We start from the raw sequence: 21,475 nt of genomic DNA on the forward strand, positions 1-21,475 counted from the left end.
ACATGATCCTCTACATAGAAAACCCTAAAGAGTCTGCCAGAAAATTACTAGAGCTAATCAATGAATATAGTAAAGTTGCAGGATATAAAATTAACACACAGAAATCCCTTGCATTCCTATATACTAACAATGAGAAAACAGAAAGAGAAATTAAGGAAACAATCCCATTCACCATTGCAACAAAAAGAATAAAATACTTAGGAGTATATCTACCTAAAGAAACAAAAGACCTATACATAGTAAACTATAAAACACTGATGAAAGAAATCAAAGAGGACACAAACAGATGGAGAAACATACCGTGTTCAAGAATGGGAAGAATCAATATTGTCAAAATGGCTATTCTACCCAAAACAATCTATAGATTCAACGCAATCCCTATCAAGCTACCCACGGTATTTTTCACAGAACCAGAACAAATAATTTCACAATTTGTATGGAAATACAAAAACCTCGAATAGCCAAAGCAATCTTGAGAAAGAAGAATGGAACTGGAGGAATCAACCTTCCTGACTTCAGACTCTACTACAAAGCCACAGTCATCGAGACAGGATGGTACTGGCACAAAGACAGAAATATAGATCAATGGAACAGAATAGAAAGCCCAGAGATAAATCCACGAACCTATGGACACCTTATCTTTGACAAAGGAGGCAAGGATATACAATGGAAAAAAGACCACCTCTTTAACAAGTGGTGCTGGGAAAACTGGTCAAGCACTTGTAAAAGAATGAAACTAGAACACTTTCTAACACCATACACAAAAATAAACTCAAAATGGATTAAAGATCTAAATGTAAGACCAGAAACTATAAAACTCCTAGAGGAGAACATAGGCAAAACACTCTCCGACATAAATCACAGCAAGATCCTCTATGACCCACCCCCCAGAATATTGGAAATAAAAGCAAAAGTAAAAAAATGGGATATAATGAAACTTAAAAGCTTTTGCACAACAAAGGAAACTATAAGCACGGTGAAAAGACAGGCCTCAGATTGGGAGAAAATAATAGCAAATGGAGCAACAGACAAAGGATTAATCTCAAAAATATACAAGCAACTCCTGCAGCTCAATTCCAGAAAAATAAATGACCCAATCAAAAAATGGGCCAAAGAACTAAACAAACATTTCTCCAAAGAAGACATACAGATGGCTAACAAACACATGAAAAGATGCTCAACATCACTCATTATCAGAGAAATGGAAATCAAACCACAATGATGTACCATTACATGCCAGTCAGGATGGCTGCTATCCAAAAGTCTACAAGCAATAAATGCTGGAGAGGGTGTGGAGAAAAGGGAACCCTCTTACATTGTTGGCAGGAATGCAAACTAGTACAGCCACTATGGAAAACAGGGTGGAGATTTCTTAAAAAACTAGAAATAGAACTGCCATATGACCCAGCAATCCCACTTCTGGGCATACACACTGAGGAAACCAGATCTGAAAGAGACACGTGCACCCCAATGTTCGTCGTGGCACTGTTTATAATTGCCAGGACATGGAAGCAACCTAGATGCCCATCAGCAGATGAATGGATAAGGAAGCTGTGGTACATATACACCATGAAATATTACTCAGCCATTAAAATGAATTCCTTTGAATCAGTCCTAATGAAATGGATGAAACTGGAGCCCATTATACAGAGTGAAGTAAGCCAGAAAGGTAAAGAACATTACAGCATACTAACACATATATATGGAATTTAGAAAGATGGTAACGATAACCCTATACGCAAAAGAGAAAAAGAGACACAGAAATACAGAACAGACTTTTGAACTCTGTCGGAGAATGTGACTGTGGGATGTTTGAAAGAACAGCATGTATATTATCTAGGGTGAAACAGATCACCAGCCCAGGTGGCATGCATGAGACAAGTGCTCCGGCCTGCTGCACTGGGAAGACCCAGAGGAATCGGGTGGAGAGGGAGGTGGGAGGGGGGATCAGGATGGGGAATACGTGTAGATCTCTGGCTGATTCATATCAATGTATGACGAAACCCACTGGGGAAAAAAAAAAAAAGAAAGAAAAAAAGATAAATAGCCTGGAGACAAAGATTGAGAAGATGCAAGAAATGTTTAATTAGGACCTAGAAGAAATAAAAAGAAGTCAATTAAAAATGAATAATGCAATGAATGAGATCAAAAAGACTCTGGAGGGAGCCAACAGTAGAATAACGGAGACAGAAGATATGATAAGTGAGGTAGAAGATAAATTGGTGGAAATAAATGAGGCAGAGAAGAAAAAAGAAAACAGAAACAAAAGAAATGAGGACAACTTCAGGGACCTCTGGCACAATGTGAAATGCCCCAACATTCGAATCATAGGAGTCCCAGAAGAAGAAGACACAAAGAAAGGCCATGTGAAAATACTCGAGGAGATAATAGCTGAAAACTTCCCCCAAATGGGGAAGGAAATAGTCACACAGGTCCAAGAAACCCAGAGAGTCCCAAACAGGATCAAGCCAAGGCAAAAAACCCCAAGACACATATTAATCAAATTAACAAAGATCAAACACAAAGAACAAATAATAAAAGCAGCAAGGGAGAAGCAACAAATAACTCAAAAGAATTCCTGTAAGGATAACAGCTGATCTATCAATAGAAACCCTTCAGGCCAGAAGGCAATGGCAGGACATACTTAACGTAATGAAAGAGAATAACCTACAACCTAGATTACTGTACCTAGCAAAGATCTCATTCATATATGAAGGAGAATTCAAAAGCTTTATAGACAAGCAAAAGTTGAGAGAACTCAGCACTACTAAACCAGCTCTTCAACAAATGCTAAAGGATCTTCTCTAGACAGGAAACACAGAAAGGCTATGAAAAGGTGACCCCAAAACAACAAAGTAATAGGCAATGGGACCATACCTATCAATAATTGCCATAAATGTAAATGGTTTGAATGCCACAACCAAAAGACAAAGATTGGCTGAATGGATATAAAAACAAGACCTCTATATATGCTGTCTACAAGAGACCCACCACAATACATGGGACACATACGGACTGAAAGTGAAGGGCTGGAAAAAAATATTTCATGCAAACAGAGACAAAAAGAAAGCAGAAGTTGCAATAGTCATGTCAGATAAAATAGACTGAAAATAAAGGCTGTGAAAAGAGACAAAGAAGGACACTACATAATGATTGAAGGATCAATCCAAGAAGAAGATATAACAATTATAAATATATATGCACCTAACATAAGAGCACCACAATATGTAAGGCAAATGCTAAGAAGTATGAAAGGGGAAATTAACAATAACACAATGATAGTGGGAGACTTTAATACCCCACTCACAACTATGGAGAGATCAACTAAACAGAAAATTAACAAGGAAACACAAACTTTAAATGACACAATGGACCAGCTAGACCTAATTGATATCTATAGGACATTTCATCCCAAGACAATCTATCTCACCTTTTTCGCAAGTGTACATGGAACTGTCTACAGAATAGATCATACCCTGGGCCATAAATCTAGCCTTGGTAAATTAAAAAAAAATTGAAATCATTCTAGTCACCTTTTCTAGCCACAATGCAGTAATATGAGATCTCAATTACAGGAAAAATCTTATTAATAATTCAAACATATGGAGGCTAAACAACACGCTTCTGAATAACCAACAAATCATAGAAGAAATCAAAATAGAAATCAAAATATGCATAGAAATGAATGAAAACGAAAACACAACAACCCAAAACCTATGGGACACTGTAAAAGCAGTGCTAAGGGTAACATTCATAGCATTAGAGGCTTACCTCAAGAAACAGGAAAAAAGTCAATAAATAACCTAACTCTACACCTAAAGCAACTAGAGAAGGAAGAAATGAAGAACCCCAAGGTTAGTAGAATGAAAGAAATCTTAAAAATTAGGGCAGAAATAAATGCAAAATAAACTAAAGAGACCAAAGCAAAAATAAACAAAAGCTAAAAGCTGGTTTCTTGAAAAAATAAAGAAAATTGACAAACCATTAGCAAGACTCATTAAGAAACAAAGAGAGAAGAACCAAATCAACAAAATTAGAAATGAAAATGGAGAGATCACAACAGACAACACTGAAATACAAAGGATCATAAGAGACTACTACCAGCAGCTCTATGCCAATAAAATGGACAACTTGGAAGAAATGGACAAATTCTTAGAAAAGTATAACTTTTCAAAACTGAACCAGGAAGAAATAGAAGATCTTAACACACCCATCACAAGCAAGGAAATAAAAATTATAATCAGAAATCTCCCAGCAAACAGAAGCCCAGGACCAGATGGCTTCACAGCTGAATTCTACCAAAAATTTAGAGAAGAGCTAACACCTATCTTACTCAAAGTCTTCCAGAAAATTGCAGAAGAAGGGATACTTCCAAACTAATTCTATGAGGCCACCATCACCCTAATTTCAAAACCAGACAAAGATGCCACAAAAAAAGAAAACTACAGGCCAATATCACTGATGAACATATATGCAAAAATCCTTAACAAAATTCTAGCAAACAGAATCCAACAACATATTAAAAAAATCATACATCATGACCTAGTGGGCTTTATCCCAGGAATGCAATGATTCTTTAATACCTGCAAATAAATCAATGTAATACACCACATTAACAAATTGAAAGATAAAAACCATATGATTATCTCAATAGATGCAGAAAAAGCCTTTGACAAAATTCAACATCCATTTATGATTAAAACTCTCCAGAAAGCAGGAATAGAAGGAACATACCTCAACATAATAAAAGCTATATATGACAAACCCACAGCAAGCATTACCCTCAAAGGTGAAAAATTGAAAGCATTTCCCCTGAAATCAGGAACAAGACAAGGGTGCCCACACTCACCACTACTATTCAACATAGTTTTTGAAGTGTTGGCCACAGCAATCATAGCAGAAAAATAAATAAAAGGAATCCAGATAGGAAAAGAAGAACTGAAACTCACTGTTTGTAGATGACATGATCCTCTTCATAGAAAACCCTAAAGACTCTGCCAGAAAATTACTAGAGCTAATCAATGAATACAGTAAAGTTGCAGGATATAAAATTAACACACAGAAATCCCTTGCATTCCTATACACTAACAATGAGAAAACAGAAAGAGAAATTAAGGAAACAATACCATTCACCACTGCAACAAAAAGAATAAAATACTTAAGAATAAAATAAAATACTTATCTACCTAAAGAAACAAAAGACCTATAGATAGAAAACCATAATACAGTGATGAAAGAAATCAAACGGGACACAAATAGATGGAGAAATATACCGTGTTCATGGATTGGAAGAATCAATATTGTCAAAATGACTACACTACCCAACACAATCTATAGATTCAATACAATTCCTATCAAGCTACCAACAGTATTCTTCACAAAACTAGAACAAATAATTTCACAATTTGTATGGAAATACAAAAAACCTCAAATAGCCAAAGAAATCTTGAGAATGAATAATGGAACTGGAAGAATCAACCTGCCTGACTTCAGGCTCTACTACACAGTCACAGTCATCAAGACAGTATGGTACTGGCACAAAGACAGAAATATAGATCAATGGAACAAAATAGAAAGCCCAGAGATAAATCCACAAACCTATGGACACCTTATCTTCGACAAAGGAGGCAAGGATATACAATGGAAAAAAGACCACCTCTTTAACAAGTGGCATTGGGAAAAGTGGTCAACCACTTGTAAAAGAATGAAACTAGAACACTTTCTAACACCATACACAAAAATAAACTCAAAATGGATTAAAGATCTAAATGTATGACCAGAACCTATAAAACTCCTAGAGGAGAACATAGGCAAAACACTCCCCGACATAAATCACAGCAGGATCCTCTATGACCCACATTCCAGAATACTGGAAATAAAAGCAAAAATAAACAAATGGGACCTAATGAAACTTAAAAGCTTTTGCACAACAAAGGAAACTATAAGCACGGTGAAAAGACAGCCTTCAGAATGGGAGAAAATAATAGCAAACAAAGCAACAGACAAAGGATTAATCTCAAAAATATACAAGCAACTCCTGAAGCTCAATTCCAGAAAAATAAATGACCCAATCAAAAAATCACCAAAGAACTAAACAGAGATTTCTCCAAGAAAGACATACAGATGGCTAACAAACACATGAAAAGATGCTCAACATCACTCATTATCAGAGAAATGCAAATCAAAACCTCAATGAGGTACCATTACATGCCAGTCAGGAAGGCTGTTATCCAATATCTACAAACAATAAATGATGGAGAGGGTGTGGAGAAAAGGGAACCCTCTTACACTGTTGGTGGGAATGCAAACTAGTACAGCCACTATGGAGACCAGTGTGGAGATTTCTGAAAAAACTGGAAATAGAACTGCCATATGACCCAGCAATCCCACTTCTGGGCATACACACCAAGGAAACAAGATCTGAAAGAAACACGTGCACCCCAATGTTAATTGCAGCACTGTTTATAATAGCCAGGACATGGAAGCAATCTAGATGCCCATGAGCAGATGAATGGATAAGGATGCTGTAGTATATATACACCATGGAATATTACTCAGCCATTAAAAAGAATATTTTTGAATCAGTTCTAATGAGGTGGATGAAACTGCAGCCTATTATATAGCATGAAGTAAGCCAAAAAGAAAAACACCAGTACAGTATACAAATGCATACATATGAAATTTAGAAAGATGGTAATGATAACCCTATATGTGAGACAGCAAAAGAGACACAGATGTATAAAACAGTTTTTGGACTCTGTAGGAGAGGGCAAGGGTGGGATGATTTCGGAGAATGGCACTGAAACATGTATATTATCATATGTGAAACGGATTGCCAGTCCAGGTTTGATGAATGAGACAGGGTGCTTGGGGATGGTGTACTGGGATGACCCAGAAGGATGGGATGGGGAGGGAGGTGGAAAGGGGGATTAAGGACAGGGAACAAATGTACACCTGTGGCAGATTCATGTCAATGCATGGCAAAACCACTACAATATTCTAAAGTAATTAGCCTCCAATTTAAAATAAATGACTTTATATGAAAAAAAGCTTTCTCACAGAGAAATCAGTGAGGTCTCAGGGGAAGCAGGACATGAAAAAGGATGAAACCAGTCCAGGTCTAATATCAGGCAAGTCATGGAGAGGGAAGCTACAGCCTGTTTTCCCAGGGAATTGTGACATAAGTTGTGCCCCAACCCAAAGCTCAGTCAGTCAGTCAGTCATACTGTTCAGTCACTCTGTCGTGTCTGACTCTTTGCGACCCCATGAATCGCAGCACTCCAGGCCTCCCTGTCCATCACCAACTGCCAGAGTTTACTCAAACCCATGTCCATCAAGTCGGTGATGCCATCCAGCCATCTCATTCTCTGTTGACCCCTTCTCCTCCTGCCCTCAATCCGTCCCACTATCAGGATTTTTCCAATCAGTCAACTCTCCGAATGAGGTGGCCAAGGTACTGAAGTTTCAGATTCAGCATCAGTCCTTCCAATGAACACCCAGGACTGATCTCATTTAGGATAGACTGGTTGGATCTCCTTGCAGTCCAAGGGACTCTCAAGAGTCTTCTCCAACACCATCGTTCAAAAGCATCAATATTTCGGCACTCAGCTTTCTTCACAGTCCAACTCTGACATCCATACATGACCACAGGAAAAGCCATAGCCTTGACCAGACGGACCTTTGTTGTCAAAGTAATGTCTCTGCTTTTTAATATGCTATCTAGGTTGGTCATTACTTTCCTTCCAAAGAGTAAGCATCTTTTAATTTCATGGCTGCAATCACCATCTGCAGTGATTTTGGAGCCCAAAAATATAAAGTCTGACACTGTTTCCACTGTCACCCCATCTATTTCCCATGAACTGATGGGACCAGATGCCATGATCTTAGTTTTCTGAATGTTAAGCTTTAATCCAACCTTTTCACTCTCCTCTTTCACTTTCATCAAGAGGCTTTTTAGTTCATCTTCACTTTCTGCCATGAGGGTGGTGTCATCTGCATATCTCAGGTTATTGATATTTCTCCCGCAATCTTGATTCCAGCTTGTGCTTCTTCCAGTCCAGCATTTCTCATGATGCACTCTGCATATAAGTTAAATAAGCAGGGTTTCAATATACAGCCTTGTCATACTCCTTTTCTTATTGGTAAGCAGTCTGTTGTTCCATGTCCAGTTCTAACTGTTGCTTCCTGACCTGCATAGAGGTTTCAAGGCTCGGAGCTGGGATTTCACTCTCACACTAGCACCTCCCTCTCATGCTTCAACTAACACCTCGCTGCTGTCTCTGAGTCTTTGTCTTAGATCCTCCAAAGACAAATGAAAGGTGACCCTAGAAGTAAAAGGACACCAAAGCTCAGGAAAATGCAACCTCAGATAATGTCTAGATTTCTACACCCACTCTGCCATCTCCAGCATCATATCTGGAATCCTGCAGTCTAAAGAACCCCATGGGTCTCTACAGGTAATCTTTTTTTTTCTAAATTGAGCTTTTAATTTATATATGAGTATAGTTAATTTATAACATTGTATTAGTTGTATGGGAAATTAATTCCCTTATACATACACATGTACCCATTCTTTCTTAGGTTCTTTTCCCATACAGGACATTACAGAGTATTGAGCAGAATTCCTGTGCTGTATATTAGATCTTTGTTGATTATCTATTAAATAAAGTAGTATACAGATATTAATCTCAAACTCTCAATTTATCCTTTTCCACCTATCCACTTTGATAACTAGAATTTTTGTTTTGTCCAAGGGAAGTGTCTATAGGCACTTTTTGGATCAGGGTCTGTGCTTGTGAGAGTGCAGTGGCCAGGGAAAGCAAGCCTGAGAGAGACTCATTTGAGATGATGCTAGCCATTGAGACGGACCCGGTCATGCAAAAAGTTGGCAGAACAACATTCTAGATGTGGGAAGTAGCCACTGCTAAGAACAAAGGTAACCAAGCTTAATAAATTGCCAACTTTCCACTGCCAAACTGCCTTCCATGCTTGGAACTTGGTCTACAGGTCTGCTACCATGACCTCATCCCATACTTCAGTTGTGAGTTACCAGCAATGAGGCATTACAGCCTTCCCAAGAAGGGAGAACCTGGGTCTATCACAAGGCTGAATCGGCTGTGGACTCAGGGACATGTACACAGAATGGTTATCACCAGGAGTATCAGGTGCCAGGGGCACCACTAATGCCTCTGATCATCTCCATGTTCTTGTTCTCAGGCGTAGAAACCACAAAGAACTGATAGCATAAAGAAACAAGTAATTACTCTTGTTTCATCTTGCCCTGAGTGATTCTCATTGCCCTTTGACCACTCTGCTCTCTGTCCAGAAACTCTTTCCTCTATTTCTTCTTCAAAGGTGGCCTGTGAATGACATAATCACCTGACTCTGAAGACTGGTGGTTGAAACTCAATTCACAATCAGCTGGGACCCAGAGATTGTCGAGCCTTGTTCTGTGTTTCTGTCCTTTTTCTCCAACCAGATTCATAAAGCAAAGTCCCTGAAAAACATAAATGTGATTGTAACCGTCTCAAGGCCTTTGAAGCTTCAAGGTCTCTTTGGAGCATCAAAGAGGGAACAGATCCACTTCATCCAGGCTAGTCTCAGATGCCAAAGTCGCTCAGCGAGGGGTTCCCTTTGGAAACATAAGACACTTATCTAAGTTGCCAGAAGGCTGAGAAGAGAATGCTTCTCTATGTGAATGCAGGTCCATGTTATCCAGACACCCAGGTCTTGTGTTGTGTGAATGAGGAGTGGGAGCTCTTTGGATTCTGAGTTGGGAGTGAGTCAGTCCCCACCTTCATGACTGCCTCCTGGGTTTACTACAGCTGGGGCTCCCCCACTGTGCCTGGAAACCAGAAGAACAGCCCTGAATATTGTTTTCTTGCTGCTACATGGAGGCAGGTCTGGTGAGAAAATCGGAGCCAGACTTGAGGGGCAATAGGAAAGGAACTTCCACTCTGGTGCTTGCAGACATCTGAGAGCTCCCCAGCAGGGGATTCAATAGAGCTTTCTCTCATCCTGCCCTTCATGGAAGTGTCCTAGCCTGAGAAACAGAGTTTCTGGATCCCAAGTCTTCACTTACGTACCTGCAGCCTTAAGCTGAGTCATGCACCCCAGGGTTCAGTTTCCCATCTCTTGGATGAGGGAGACTGGACTTGCTCCAGAACACTTGTTCCAGACTGAAGCTCAGTGCCAATCAGTGGACAAATGGTGCAGAGGTGCGTGTTGCTGAGGATGCTGTGGCTGCCTCTGGTGGGCCTGTGGCTCTAACTATCTGGTGATGTTCCTGGATCCTGGGCTCAGGCCTGGGAGTGATAGACCAGTTGGCACACAGCTGCTGTGACACCGAGGATCTTAGAGGCCTTACCCACTGGAACTTACCATCACTTGGCTTCTGTGGGATGAGATCAGGTAGTTATAAGTCAGATGTTACCAATGGGGAAGCTTGTAGATTCCTCAGCAGAAACCCAAATTAAGCTGGTGAATCATCTCTCCTAAAAAACTCTGGGAACAAGATATGCCAGGACTCTTAGACAAATTTTGTGGTATTTTATTTTATTTTTTATTTTTATTTTTTCATTTATCTTTATTAGTTGGAGGCTAATTACTTTACAATATTGTAGTGGTTTTTGTCATACATTGACATGAATCAGCCATGGATTTACATGTGTTCCCCATCCCCATCCCCCCTCCCACCTCCCTTCTACCCGATCCCTCTGGGTCTTCCCAATGCACCAGGCCCCAACACTTGTCTCATGCATACAACCTGGGCTGGTGATCTGTTTCACCCTAAATAATATACATGTTTCGATGCTGTTCTCTCGAAATATCCCACCATCACTTTCTCCCACAGAGTCCAAAAGTCTGCTCTTTAGTATTTTAAATACTATTTAAAGTAGGTCATCTTTTGGATGACCTGTCACTCACTCACTGGCTTGGTATGATTCCCATAGTTACAGTGGAATCAAAGGGACCTTGGGGGAGGCTGTCCCTCTTCCCATGACTCATTAGCAGTGAGTACAGCTCTATACCCTCCACATCAGAAGTAGGAATTCCACCAGGAAGTACTTGACCTCCAAGTGTAACCAGAAGACTCAGGTAGGTCTGGCCCTCTGTTAGGCAATATTCTTTTCCAAGTGCTTCTTCCTTCCCTCCTCGGTCCTGTGCAAGCTGCCCACCTCCTGATTACTGGGTTCTGAATTCCTCCTCCCTTCACTTGCAGATATCTATGCAGTCCCACCTGTGGCTCACTCCCTACCCAGGCCCAATCCCTCACCTGAACATGGCACTAAAGAAGGGAAAACCAAGGAGGGGACTGCCCAGTTCATTCTTTGTAAAAATGTCCACATTCCTTCTGCTTCCAGACCCTGTCCTGAATCATCAAGTCCTACAGCTAGATGACTCAGTAGTTTAGCAGGGGAGTGATATGAAGATAGGGTTGGATGTAAGGTTGTCAGGTGTGGGGAGATGGTTTGCAGGCGACAAAAGAAGAGTTGTAGTAAAGATCAGTGGTCCTCGAAGCACTCACTCATTGGGGACCTGCCTGAATCTGCTATCTTGGGCCCCTCAGGGTATCACTAAGATATAAACTTCATTCTATAAACGTCTTACTACAAAATGAATTCAAACATAACAAGTATAAGAAAGAAGAGTGTCATGAACCCTATATTTCAGCATCCAGCATCAATAACTACAAAACTAATTTCTCAGTCCCACAGGTTGTCATAGACTGGAGACTATGCAATATCCAGGTGGTGGACAATTGAGTTCCCGGTGAAGACATTCTTGACTTGTATCAGGTCTTTCTCCTCTTGCTATGTTCTCACTTGTGGTGGGGGAAAGAAGAGGGAGAGTAAAAAAGAAATAGAGGGAGAAGCTAATCTCATCATGAGGGACCACCATCAAAACCCCATGTCAACTTGTGTGCCTCCCAAAGGCCCTATTTCCTAATACCATCACATTGGGCATCAAGGGTGGACACAATTCAATCTATAGCAGCTATGCAGATCTGTTTTTAAATCAAGACAGACCCTCATTTCTTTCTTTATTCATTTTTCCTGAAGTATTTTAGGGACAAGATGAACATTTCACAAAATGTACATAATGAGTATTTGGGGTAAAATGATAGGATTTAAAAAAATGCTCTTTTGATCCCAATAAAATTGACATTTAATATCCAGTCCATGTATAAATTTCCTTGATTTACAGAAAGCAGTTTTTACAGTTTATTGGAAGAATGTAATCATATGTTGCACTTGATTGTTCTCCTTTAAGAAAAAATAACTGTTCCTCTCCCAATTTTAATGCCATTTATTTGTTCAGAAACTGGGAGGAAACAGGGTGGTTTGTCTTACAGAATGTACCACTATTGGGTTTAGAGCAGGAGTCCACAATACCAGCACAGTGGGCCAGGACAAGTCCCAGTCCTTAGCCTACTAGGAAACAGACCTCCACAGCAGGACATGAGCTACAGGCCAGTTAGTGAGGCTTCATCTGTATTATAACTGCTCCCTGTCACTCTCTTATCACCCCCAGAAGGGACAGTCTAGTTTGTTTTCCTGGAACTGTTTGTAGTTACATAACATATGCTTACTAGAAACAAAAATAGCATAAATATTGACGATTATTTTCCTTTCTCAGTGCTCAGAATGGAGAGTTGATGCCCTAGCAATCTATCACAGTGACAAATTAGATGTTGCCTATTAACATTTGGACACATTTGGCCAGCTTAAAATTAAATATTAAAAAACTCTGATCATGGGATCCAGCCCCATCCTTCATGGCAAATAGAAGGAGAAAAGGTCAAAGCAGGACAGATTTATTCATCTTAGCCTCTAAAACCACTGTGGATATGACTGCAGCCATGAGATCAGAAGGTGTTTGCTTCTTGGCAGGAAAGCTATGACAAACATAAACAGTTGGTTAAGAAGCAGAAACATCATTCTGGCCAACAAACTGGTAGATGGTTGGCCTTTTCATTTGGATTCCTAAACTTTCTGTCAAGTCCCCACTGGTCTTTGAAGTCCCTCAGCTTTCTGGTCCTTCACTATTCCCAACATTATTTTGTGCATTTCTTGACTCGGTCCTGAAATCAGCCATCTCTTTAAGAATCCATGGATCGTCTGATGGAAAATATATTTAGAAGCTACATGTTAGACCTCAGAATAGTCACTGTTATCAAGTTGTCATTGCTTGTAGGTTTTACATTGGTAAGAGTAGGACGTACATATTTTCCTTCAAAATAAAATAAAAAGGAATAATTAATTGGTACAAACTTATGCTTTCAGTTCAAGATTTAAGACAGCAGGGCTTTAATTAAACTTCTTTATGTTATGTGTGAACCTCTTTTTCTAGACACTGAAAGGCTTACTTCAGAACATTAGTTTTAATTATTGTTTTGTTTTTACCTGTTAACATACATCTGATTCTGTCACAATAACAGAAGCAATATGAAGAACAATAAGCTGTTGAATACGGTTTCTGATTTCTTTCCTGTTTTTCTTTTGGTTTTCTTTTGTTTTGTTTTGGATGGGCAGTATTTTTGTTTTTCCTTATGAGATATTCCACTCTGAATGTAGTCATAATTCTGAATTTTAAAGCCACTTAAGTAATGTGTTGTTATGGGCATCTAGTCACCAACTTGATGCAATTAGATTTATCAGTCTTTGTTCTATATTTGTACAGTTCAATTCAGTCACTCAGTCGTGTCCATCTGTTTGCAACGACTTGGACTGCAGCATGCCAGGCTTCCCTATCCATCACCAACTCCCAGAGCTTGCTCAAGTTCATATCCATTAAGTTGGTGATGCCATCCAACCATCTCATCTTCTGTCTTCCCCTTTTCCTCCTGCCTTCAATCTGTCCTTACATCAGGGTCTTTCACGTTGAGTTAGTTCTTCCAATCAGGTGGGCAAATAATTGGAGCTTCAGCTTCAGCATCAGTTCTTCTAGTGAATATTCAGGACTGATTTCCTTTAGGATGGACTGGTTTTATCTCCTTGCAGTCAAGGGACTCTCAAGAGTATTTTCCAACACCATAGTTCAAAGGGCATATACGTGTGTCATTTGTCAGTGACCTCATATTCCCCCTGTTGCAATTTTTTTTTTTTAATAGCTCAGCTTTTTATTGAATGTGTTACTAAAGAGGTTTAGTCAAAAAGACCAAAGCCCATGTCATCATCAGACTCTTCAGATTCTTCTTTCTTTGCTTCTACTTTCTTCTCCTCAGCTGGGGCAGCAGCGGTGGCTGGAGCAGGACCTCCTGCTGGTGCAGCACCAGCTGCCGGGGCAGGTCCACCAGCCCCCACGTTGCAGATGAGGCTCCCGATGTTGACATTGGCCAAAGCCTTTGCAAACAAACCTGGCCAGAAAGGCTCAACATTTACACCGGCTGCTTTAATGAGGGCATTGATCTTATCCTCCGTGACCGTCACTTCATCGTCGTGCAGAATGAGGGCAGAGTAGATGCAAGCGAGCTCCGAGACGGAGGCCATGGTGCAGGCGACTGCTAGGTGGGGGCTGCCGGGCGCGGTGCTAGTCGCCGGATGAAGTGAGGGCCTCACCCCAAAACGGCCTTAGCTTCCTCGGAAGAACCGAGCACCTTAGCGGCAGCGGAGGAAAGACCCCCTGTTGCAATTTAACCACCAAAACTGAATAAACAATATGCAAAAATGAGGATTAAGTCACAGTGCCCCATCTAAACACACCTGGCAATAGGAGAGGCTTCTGTTGTATTCAAGGGATAGGTGTGGATAGATCTCATGCAGGAATAGGCCCTGGGAGTCCTGGATGAGTCATTAAACACAATTTTCTTGACTTTAGCTGCCACAGCTGTTTTGTCTTCTTTGATTGGGAAGACATTTCAAAATTATTTTTTTATGTTTGCTTTGGCAGACATAATTTTTCATGGCATAGACCCTATGGGGAAATTTTATCAGAAATATATCCAGAAATCTTCAGCAGTTAAATGTGTTGATTTTTATGTCCCCAATGATCTTTCTTTATAAATAGAAAAGAAACAAACATGTTCAGTATGCACTCAGTCTCTTTGTAAATCAACCAACTTGAATTAAATTCCTCTCTGTCCCCACAGACTTCCAAGTCTAGGCCAGAAATAAAAACCCGCAGAGACTGAAGGCTGATTTCAGCACATCATTGTGGAGATTTCGTTCCCACTGGTTTTTTGGGAAAAAAAAAAGTTGCTAACATTAAAATCAGTAGATTGTACATAAATATCCAACCTTCTGATTCTGTTGAAAACATGGCCAACTGGCCTGCTTTCCAGCATGGTTGAAGTGGAGGAAAGGTTGCTCCCAGTGGTCAGGCCTATGCTGCCCAGGGTCCAGCATGGCCACCTAGTCCAGCTATCATTTCTCTTGCTCCTGCAGCCATGAGTTTTTGAGAACTAGACTCCTAGCTCTCGGAAGATAAAGACTACTTTTGTCTTGATCAACTTTCACTTTGAAGCCTTTAACCCAGAACCCAACACACAGTACTTCCTTGTACGTTTGTTGGATGATATAAAATATCTTGTGGGTGCATATGACATTTCTTCCAATACTGAAACCATGTAATTGAAGTACTGGTCTGCCCTAAATCTTTGATGCAGACTGGCATCACAGGTATCCCTGTTCTCTGCAACTAGACCCACTACCTAAAGCCAGTTGTGTGTCCCTGGGATGTCCCTGAAGTCTTCACTTTGCCATTTGACAACTTATCCTCCTAGCAATCTCCTCTCCAATGAAAACAGCAATGAATATCTCATGAAGTGACTAGGAAAATGACATGAAACCACAAATGTCGAGTATGGCCCTTAGTATCCATTTTTATGATGTTCTTAGCAGTCTTTTTCTCCAAGTAGGCAGGGTTCTCCATCTTCTTAGATTTTCATGCAGATCAGTTTGATTTTCCAGCCAAGCTTCAAGGAAGAGATTACTGGTCTCCTTATGGAGAAGCTACCCAGCAGTGGAAAGAGGTTGGCTGCAGTCTTAAGACATGAAAGCAACTAATATAAAAGACACCCCACATCCCTGGGCACACAGTGGGACAGGGGCGATAGCTATAACTGAGACAATCAGCATGGTGGGATCCAGGAGAGACCTGGGTACAAGAGGCCAGAGGCTTAAGCCCAAAACCTAGAACACCAGAGAACTCCTGACTACAGGGAACATTAATTAATAAGAGATCATCCAAAAGCCTCCATACCTACACTGAAACCAACCACCACCCAAGAGCCAAAAATTTCGAGACAAGACATACCACCCAAATTTTCCAGCAACACAGGAACATAGCCCTAAGCATCAATATACAGGCTGCCCAAAGTCACACCAAACCCATAGACCCATCTCAAAACTCACTACTGGACATTCCATTGCATTCGAGAGAGAAGAAATCCAGCTCCATGCACTAGAACACCAAAGCAAGCTTCCCTGACCACAAATCTCGACAAGCCAAATATCCAGCCCCACCACTGGGAGAAACCTCCACAATAAAAAGGAACTACCGACTTCCAGAATACAGAAAGGCAACCCCAAATACAGCAATCTAAATAAGATGAAAAGCTAGAGAAATACCCAGCAGTTAAAGGAACATGAAAAATGCACACCAAGCCAAACAAAAGAGGAGGAGAAAGGGAAACCACATGAAAAAGAATTTAGAATTATGATAATAAAACTGATCCGAAATCTTGAAAAAAAAAAAAAAAGAGTTACAGATAAATAACCTGGAGACAAGGATTGAGAAGACAATGTTTCACAAGGACCTAGAAGAAATAAAAAAGAGTCAATTAAAAATAAATAATGCAATAAATGAGATAAAAAACACTCTGGAGGGATCCAAGAGTAGAATAACTGAGGCAGAAGATAGGATAAGTGAGTTAGAAGATAAAATGGTGGAAATAAATGAAGCAGAGAGGAAAAAAGAAAAAAAAGAAATCAAAAGAAATGAGGACAACCTCAGGGACCTCTGGGACAATGTGAAACGCCCCATATTCGAATCATAGGAGTCCCAGAAGAAGAAGACAAAAAGACAGGCCATGAGAAAATGCTAGAGGAGATAATAGCTGAAAATTTCCCCAAAATGGGGAAGGAAATAGTGACACAAGTCAAAGACACCCAGAGAGTCCCAAACAGGATAAACCCAAGATGAAACACCCCAAGACACATATTAATCAAATTAACAAAGATCAAACACAAAGAAAAAATATTAAAAGCAGCAAGGGAGAAACAACAAATAACACACAAGGGGATTCCCATAAGGATAACAGCTAATCTTTCAATAGAAACTCTTCAGGCCAGAAGGGAATGGCAGGACATACTTAAGGGAATGAAGAGAATAACCTACAACCCAGATTACTGTACCCAGCAAGGATCTCATTCAGATATGAAGGAGAATTCAAAAGCTTTACAGACAAGCAAAAGTTGAGAGAATTCAGCACCACCAAACCAGCTCTTCAACAAATGCTAAAGGATCTTCTCTAGACAGGAAACACAGAAAGGTTGTATGAACGTGAACCCAAAACAACAAAGCAAATGGCAACGGGACATTCTTATCAACAATTACCTTAAATGTAAATGGGTTGAATGCCCCAACCAAAAGACAAAGACTGGCTGAATGGATACAAAAGCAGGACCGTTATACATGCTGTCTACAGGAGACCCACCTGAAAACAAGGGACACATACAGACTGAAAGTGAAGGGCTAGAAAAAAATATTTCACACAAACAGAGACGAAAAGAAAGCAGGAGTCACAATACTAATATCAGGTAAAATTGACTTTAAAATAAAGGCTGTAGAAAGAGACAAAGAAGGACACTACCTAATGATCAAAGGATCAATCCTAGAAGAAGATATAACAGTTATAAATATATGTGCACCCAACATAGGAACACCACAATATGTAAGGCAAATGCTAACGAGAGTGAAAGCAGAAATTAACAATAATACAATAATATTGGGAGACTTTAATACCCCACTCACAACTATGGATAGATCAACTAAACAGAAAATTAACAAGGAAACACAAACTTTAAATGACACAATGGTCCAGCTAGAATTAATTGATAATTATAGGACATTTCACCACAAAACTATCAATTTCCCCTTTTTCTCAAGTGCACACAGAACCTTCTCCAGAATAGGTCACATCCTGGGCCATAAATATAGCCTTGGTAAATTAAAAAAAAAATGAAACCATTCCAGTCATCTTTTCTGACCACAATGCAGTAAGATTAGACCTCAATTACAGGAAAAAGAATATTAAAAATTGAAATATAGTGAGGTCAAATAACACGCTTCTGAATAACAAACAAATCATAGAAGAAATAAAAATAAATCAAAATATGCATAGATACGAATGAAAAGGAAAATGCAACAACCCAAAACCTATGGGACACTGTAAAAACAGTGCTAAGGGGAAGGTTCATAGCAATACAGGCTTACCTCAAGAAACAAGAAAAAAGTAAAAAACAACAACAACAACAACAAAAAAAACCTAACTCTCCACCTAAAGCAACTAGAGAAGGAAGAAATGAAGAACCCCAGGGTTTGTAGAAGGAAAGAAAACTTAAAAATTACGGCAGAAATAAATGCAAAAGAAAGAAAAAGGACCATAGCAAAAATCAATAAAGCTAAAAGCTGTTTTTTTGTAAAGGTAAATAAAATTGACAAAGCGTTAGCCAGACTCATCAAGAAACAAACGGAGAAGAACCAAATCAACAAAATTAGAAATGAAAATGGAGAGATCACAACAGACAACACTGAAATTCAAAGGATCATAAGAGACCACTACCAGCAGCTGTATGCCAATAAAATGAACAACTTGGAAGAAATGGACAAATTCTTAGAAAACTATAACTTTCCAAACTGGAACGAGGAAGAAATAGATCTTAACAGACCCATCACAGGCATGTAAATCGAAACTGTAATCAGAAATCTTCCAGCAAACAAAAGTCAAGAACCCAATGGCTCCACAGCTGAATTCTACCAAAAATTTAGAGAAGAGTTAACACCTGTCTTACTCAAACTCTTCCAGAAAATTGCAGAAGAAGGCAAACTTCCAAAGTCATTCTATGAGGCCACCATCACCCTCATACTAAAGCCTGACAAAGATGCCAAAAAAAAAAAAAAAAAGAAAACTACAGGCCAATATCACTGATGTTCACAGATGCAAAAATCCTTAACAAAATTCTAGCAAACAGAATCCAACAACATATTAAAAAGATCACACATCATGTCCAAGTGAACTTTATCCCAGGAATGCAAGGATTCTTTAATATCCACAAATCAATCAATATAATACACCACATTAACAAACTGAAAGATAAAAACCATGTATTATCTCAATAGATGCAGAAAAAGCCTTTGAAATTTCAACATCCATTTATGATAAATCTCTCTAGAAAGCAGGAATAGAAGGAACATACCTCAACATAATAAAAGCTATATATGACAATCACACAGCACACATTATCCTCAATGGTGAAAAACTGAAAGCATTTCCCCTAAAGTCGGGCGGAAGACAAGGGTGCCCACACTCACCACTACTATTCAACATAGTTTTGAAAGTGTTGGCCACAGCAATCAGAGCAGAAAAAGAAATAAAAGGAATCCAGATAGGAAAAGAAGAAATAAAACTCTCACTGTTTGCAGACAACACGATACTTGACATAGAGAACCCTAAAGACTCTACCAGAAAATTAGAGCTAATCAGTGAATATAGTAAAGTTGCAGGATATAAAATTAACACACAGAAATCCCTTGCATTCCTATACACTAACAATGAGAAAACAGAAAGAGAAATTAAGGAAACAATACCATTCACCACTGCAACCAAAAGAATAAAATACTTAGGAGTATATCTACCTAAAGAAGCAAAAGGCCTATAGATAGAAAACTATAAAACACTGATGAAAGAAATCACAGAAGACACAGACAGATGGAGAAATATACCATGTTCATGGATTGGAAGAGTCAAAATTGTGAAAATGACTATACTACTCAAAGCAATCTATAAATTCAATGCAATCCCTATCAAGGTACCAATGGTATTCTTCACAGAACTAGAACAAATTGTTTCGCAATTTGTATGAAATACAAAAAACCTCGAAGAGCCAAACAATCTTGAGAAAGAAGAATGGAAATGGAGGAATCAACCTGCCTGACTTCAGGCTGTACTACAAAGCCACAGTCATCAAGACATTATGGTACTGGCACAAAGACAGAAATATAGATCAATAGAAGAAAATAGAAAGCCCAGAGATAAATCCATGTACCTATGGACACCTTATCTTCGACAAAGGAGGCAGGGATATACAATGGAAAAAATACAACCTCTTTAACAAGTGGTGCTGGGAAAACTGGTCAACCACTTGTAAAAGAATGAAACTAGAACACTTTCTAACACCATACACAAAAACAAACTCAAAATGGATTAAAGATCTAAATGTAAGACCAGAAACTATAAAACTTCTACAGGGGAACATAGGCAAAACACTCTCCGACATAAATCACAGCAGGGTCCTCTATGACCCACCTCCCAAAGTACTGGAAATAAAAGCAAAAATAAACAAATGGGACCTAATGAAACTTAAAAGCTTTTGCACAACAAAGGAAATGATAAGCAAGGTGAAAAGATAGCCTTCAGAATGGGAGACAATAATAGCAAATGAAGCAAGAGACAAAAGATTAATCTCAAAAATATACAAGCAACACCTGCAGCTCAATTCCAGTAAAATAAATGACCCAATCAAAAAATCGCCAAAGAACTAAACAGACATTTGTCCGAAGAAGACATACAGATGGCTAACAAACACATGAAAAGATGCTCAACATCACTCATTATCAGAGAAATGCAAATCAAAACCTCAATGAGGTACCATTACACGCCAGTCAGGATGGCTGCTGTCCAAAAGTCTACAAGCAATAAATGCTGGAGAAGGTGTGGAGAAAAGGGATCCCTCTTACACTGTTGATGGGAATGCAAACTAGTACAGCCATTCTGGAGAACAGTGTGGAGATTGCTTAAAAAACTGGAAATAGAACTGCCATATGACCCAGCAATCCCACTCCTATGCATACACACTGAGGAAACCAGATCTGAAAGTGACACGTGCACCCCAATGTTCATCGCAGCACTGTTTATAATAGCCAGGACATGGAAGCAACCTGGATGCCCATCAGCAGATGAATGGATAAGGAAGCTGTGGTACATATACACTATGGAATATTACTCAGCCATTAAAAAGAATTCATTTGAATGAGTTCTAATGAGATGGATGTAACTGGAGCCCATTATACAGAGTGAAGTAAGCCAGAAAGATAAAGAACATTACAGCATACTAACACATATATATGGAATTTAGAAAGATGGTAATGATAACCCTATATGCAAAACAGAAAAAGAGACACAGATGTATAGAACAGACTTTTGGACTCTGTGGGAGAAGGCGAGGGTGTGATGTTCTGAGAGAATAGCATT

General features: G+C 39.4%; 1 protein-coding gene across 1 annotated transcript; it reads right to left on the reverse strand.

Annotated features, from left to right (window-relative positions):
- Window positions 1–14,121: 14,121 nt before the first annotated feature.
- On the reverse strand, window positions 14,122–14,619 carry LOC133066249 (large ribosomal subunit protein P1). The gene has a single exon (XM_061157126.1). It carries the CDS (start codon window positions 14,490–14,492, stop codon window positions 14,148–14,150), a length of 345 nt encoding a protein of 114 aa, XP_061013109.1. The 5' UTR covers window positions 14,493–14,619; the 3' UTR covers window positions 14,122–14,147.
- Window positions 14,620–21,475: the final 6,856 nt, after the last annotated feature.

The sequence above is a fragment of the Dama dama genome, chromosome 2 (genome assembly GCF_033118175.1).
Source record: "Dama dama isolate Ldn47 chromosome 2, ASM3311817v1, whole genome shotgun sequence".
NCBI lineage: Eukaryota > Metazoa > Chordata > Mammalia > Artiodactyla > Cervidae > Dama > Dama dama.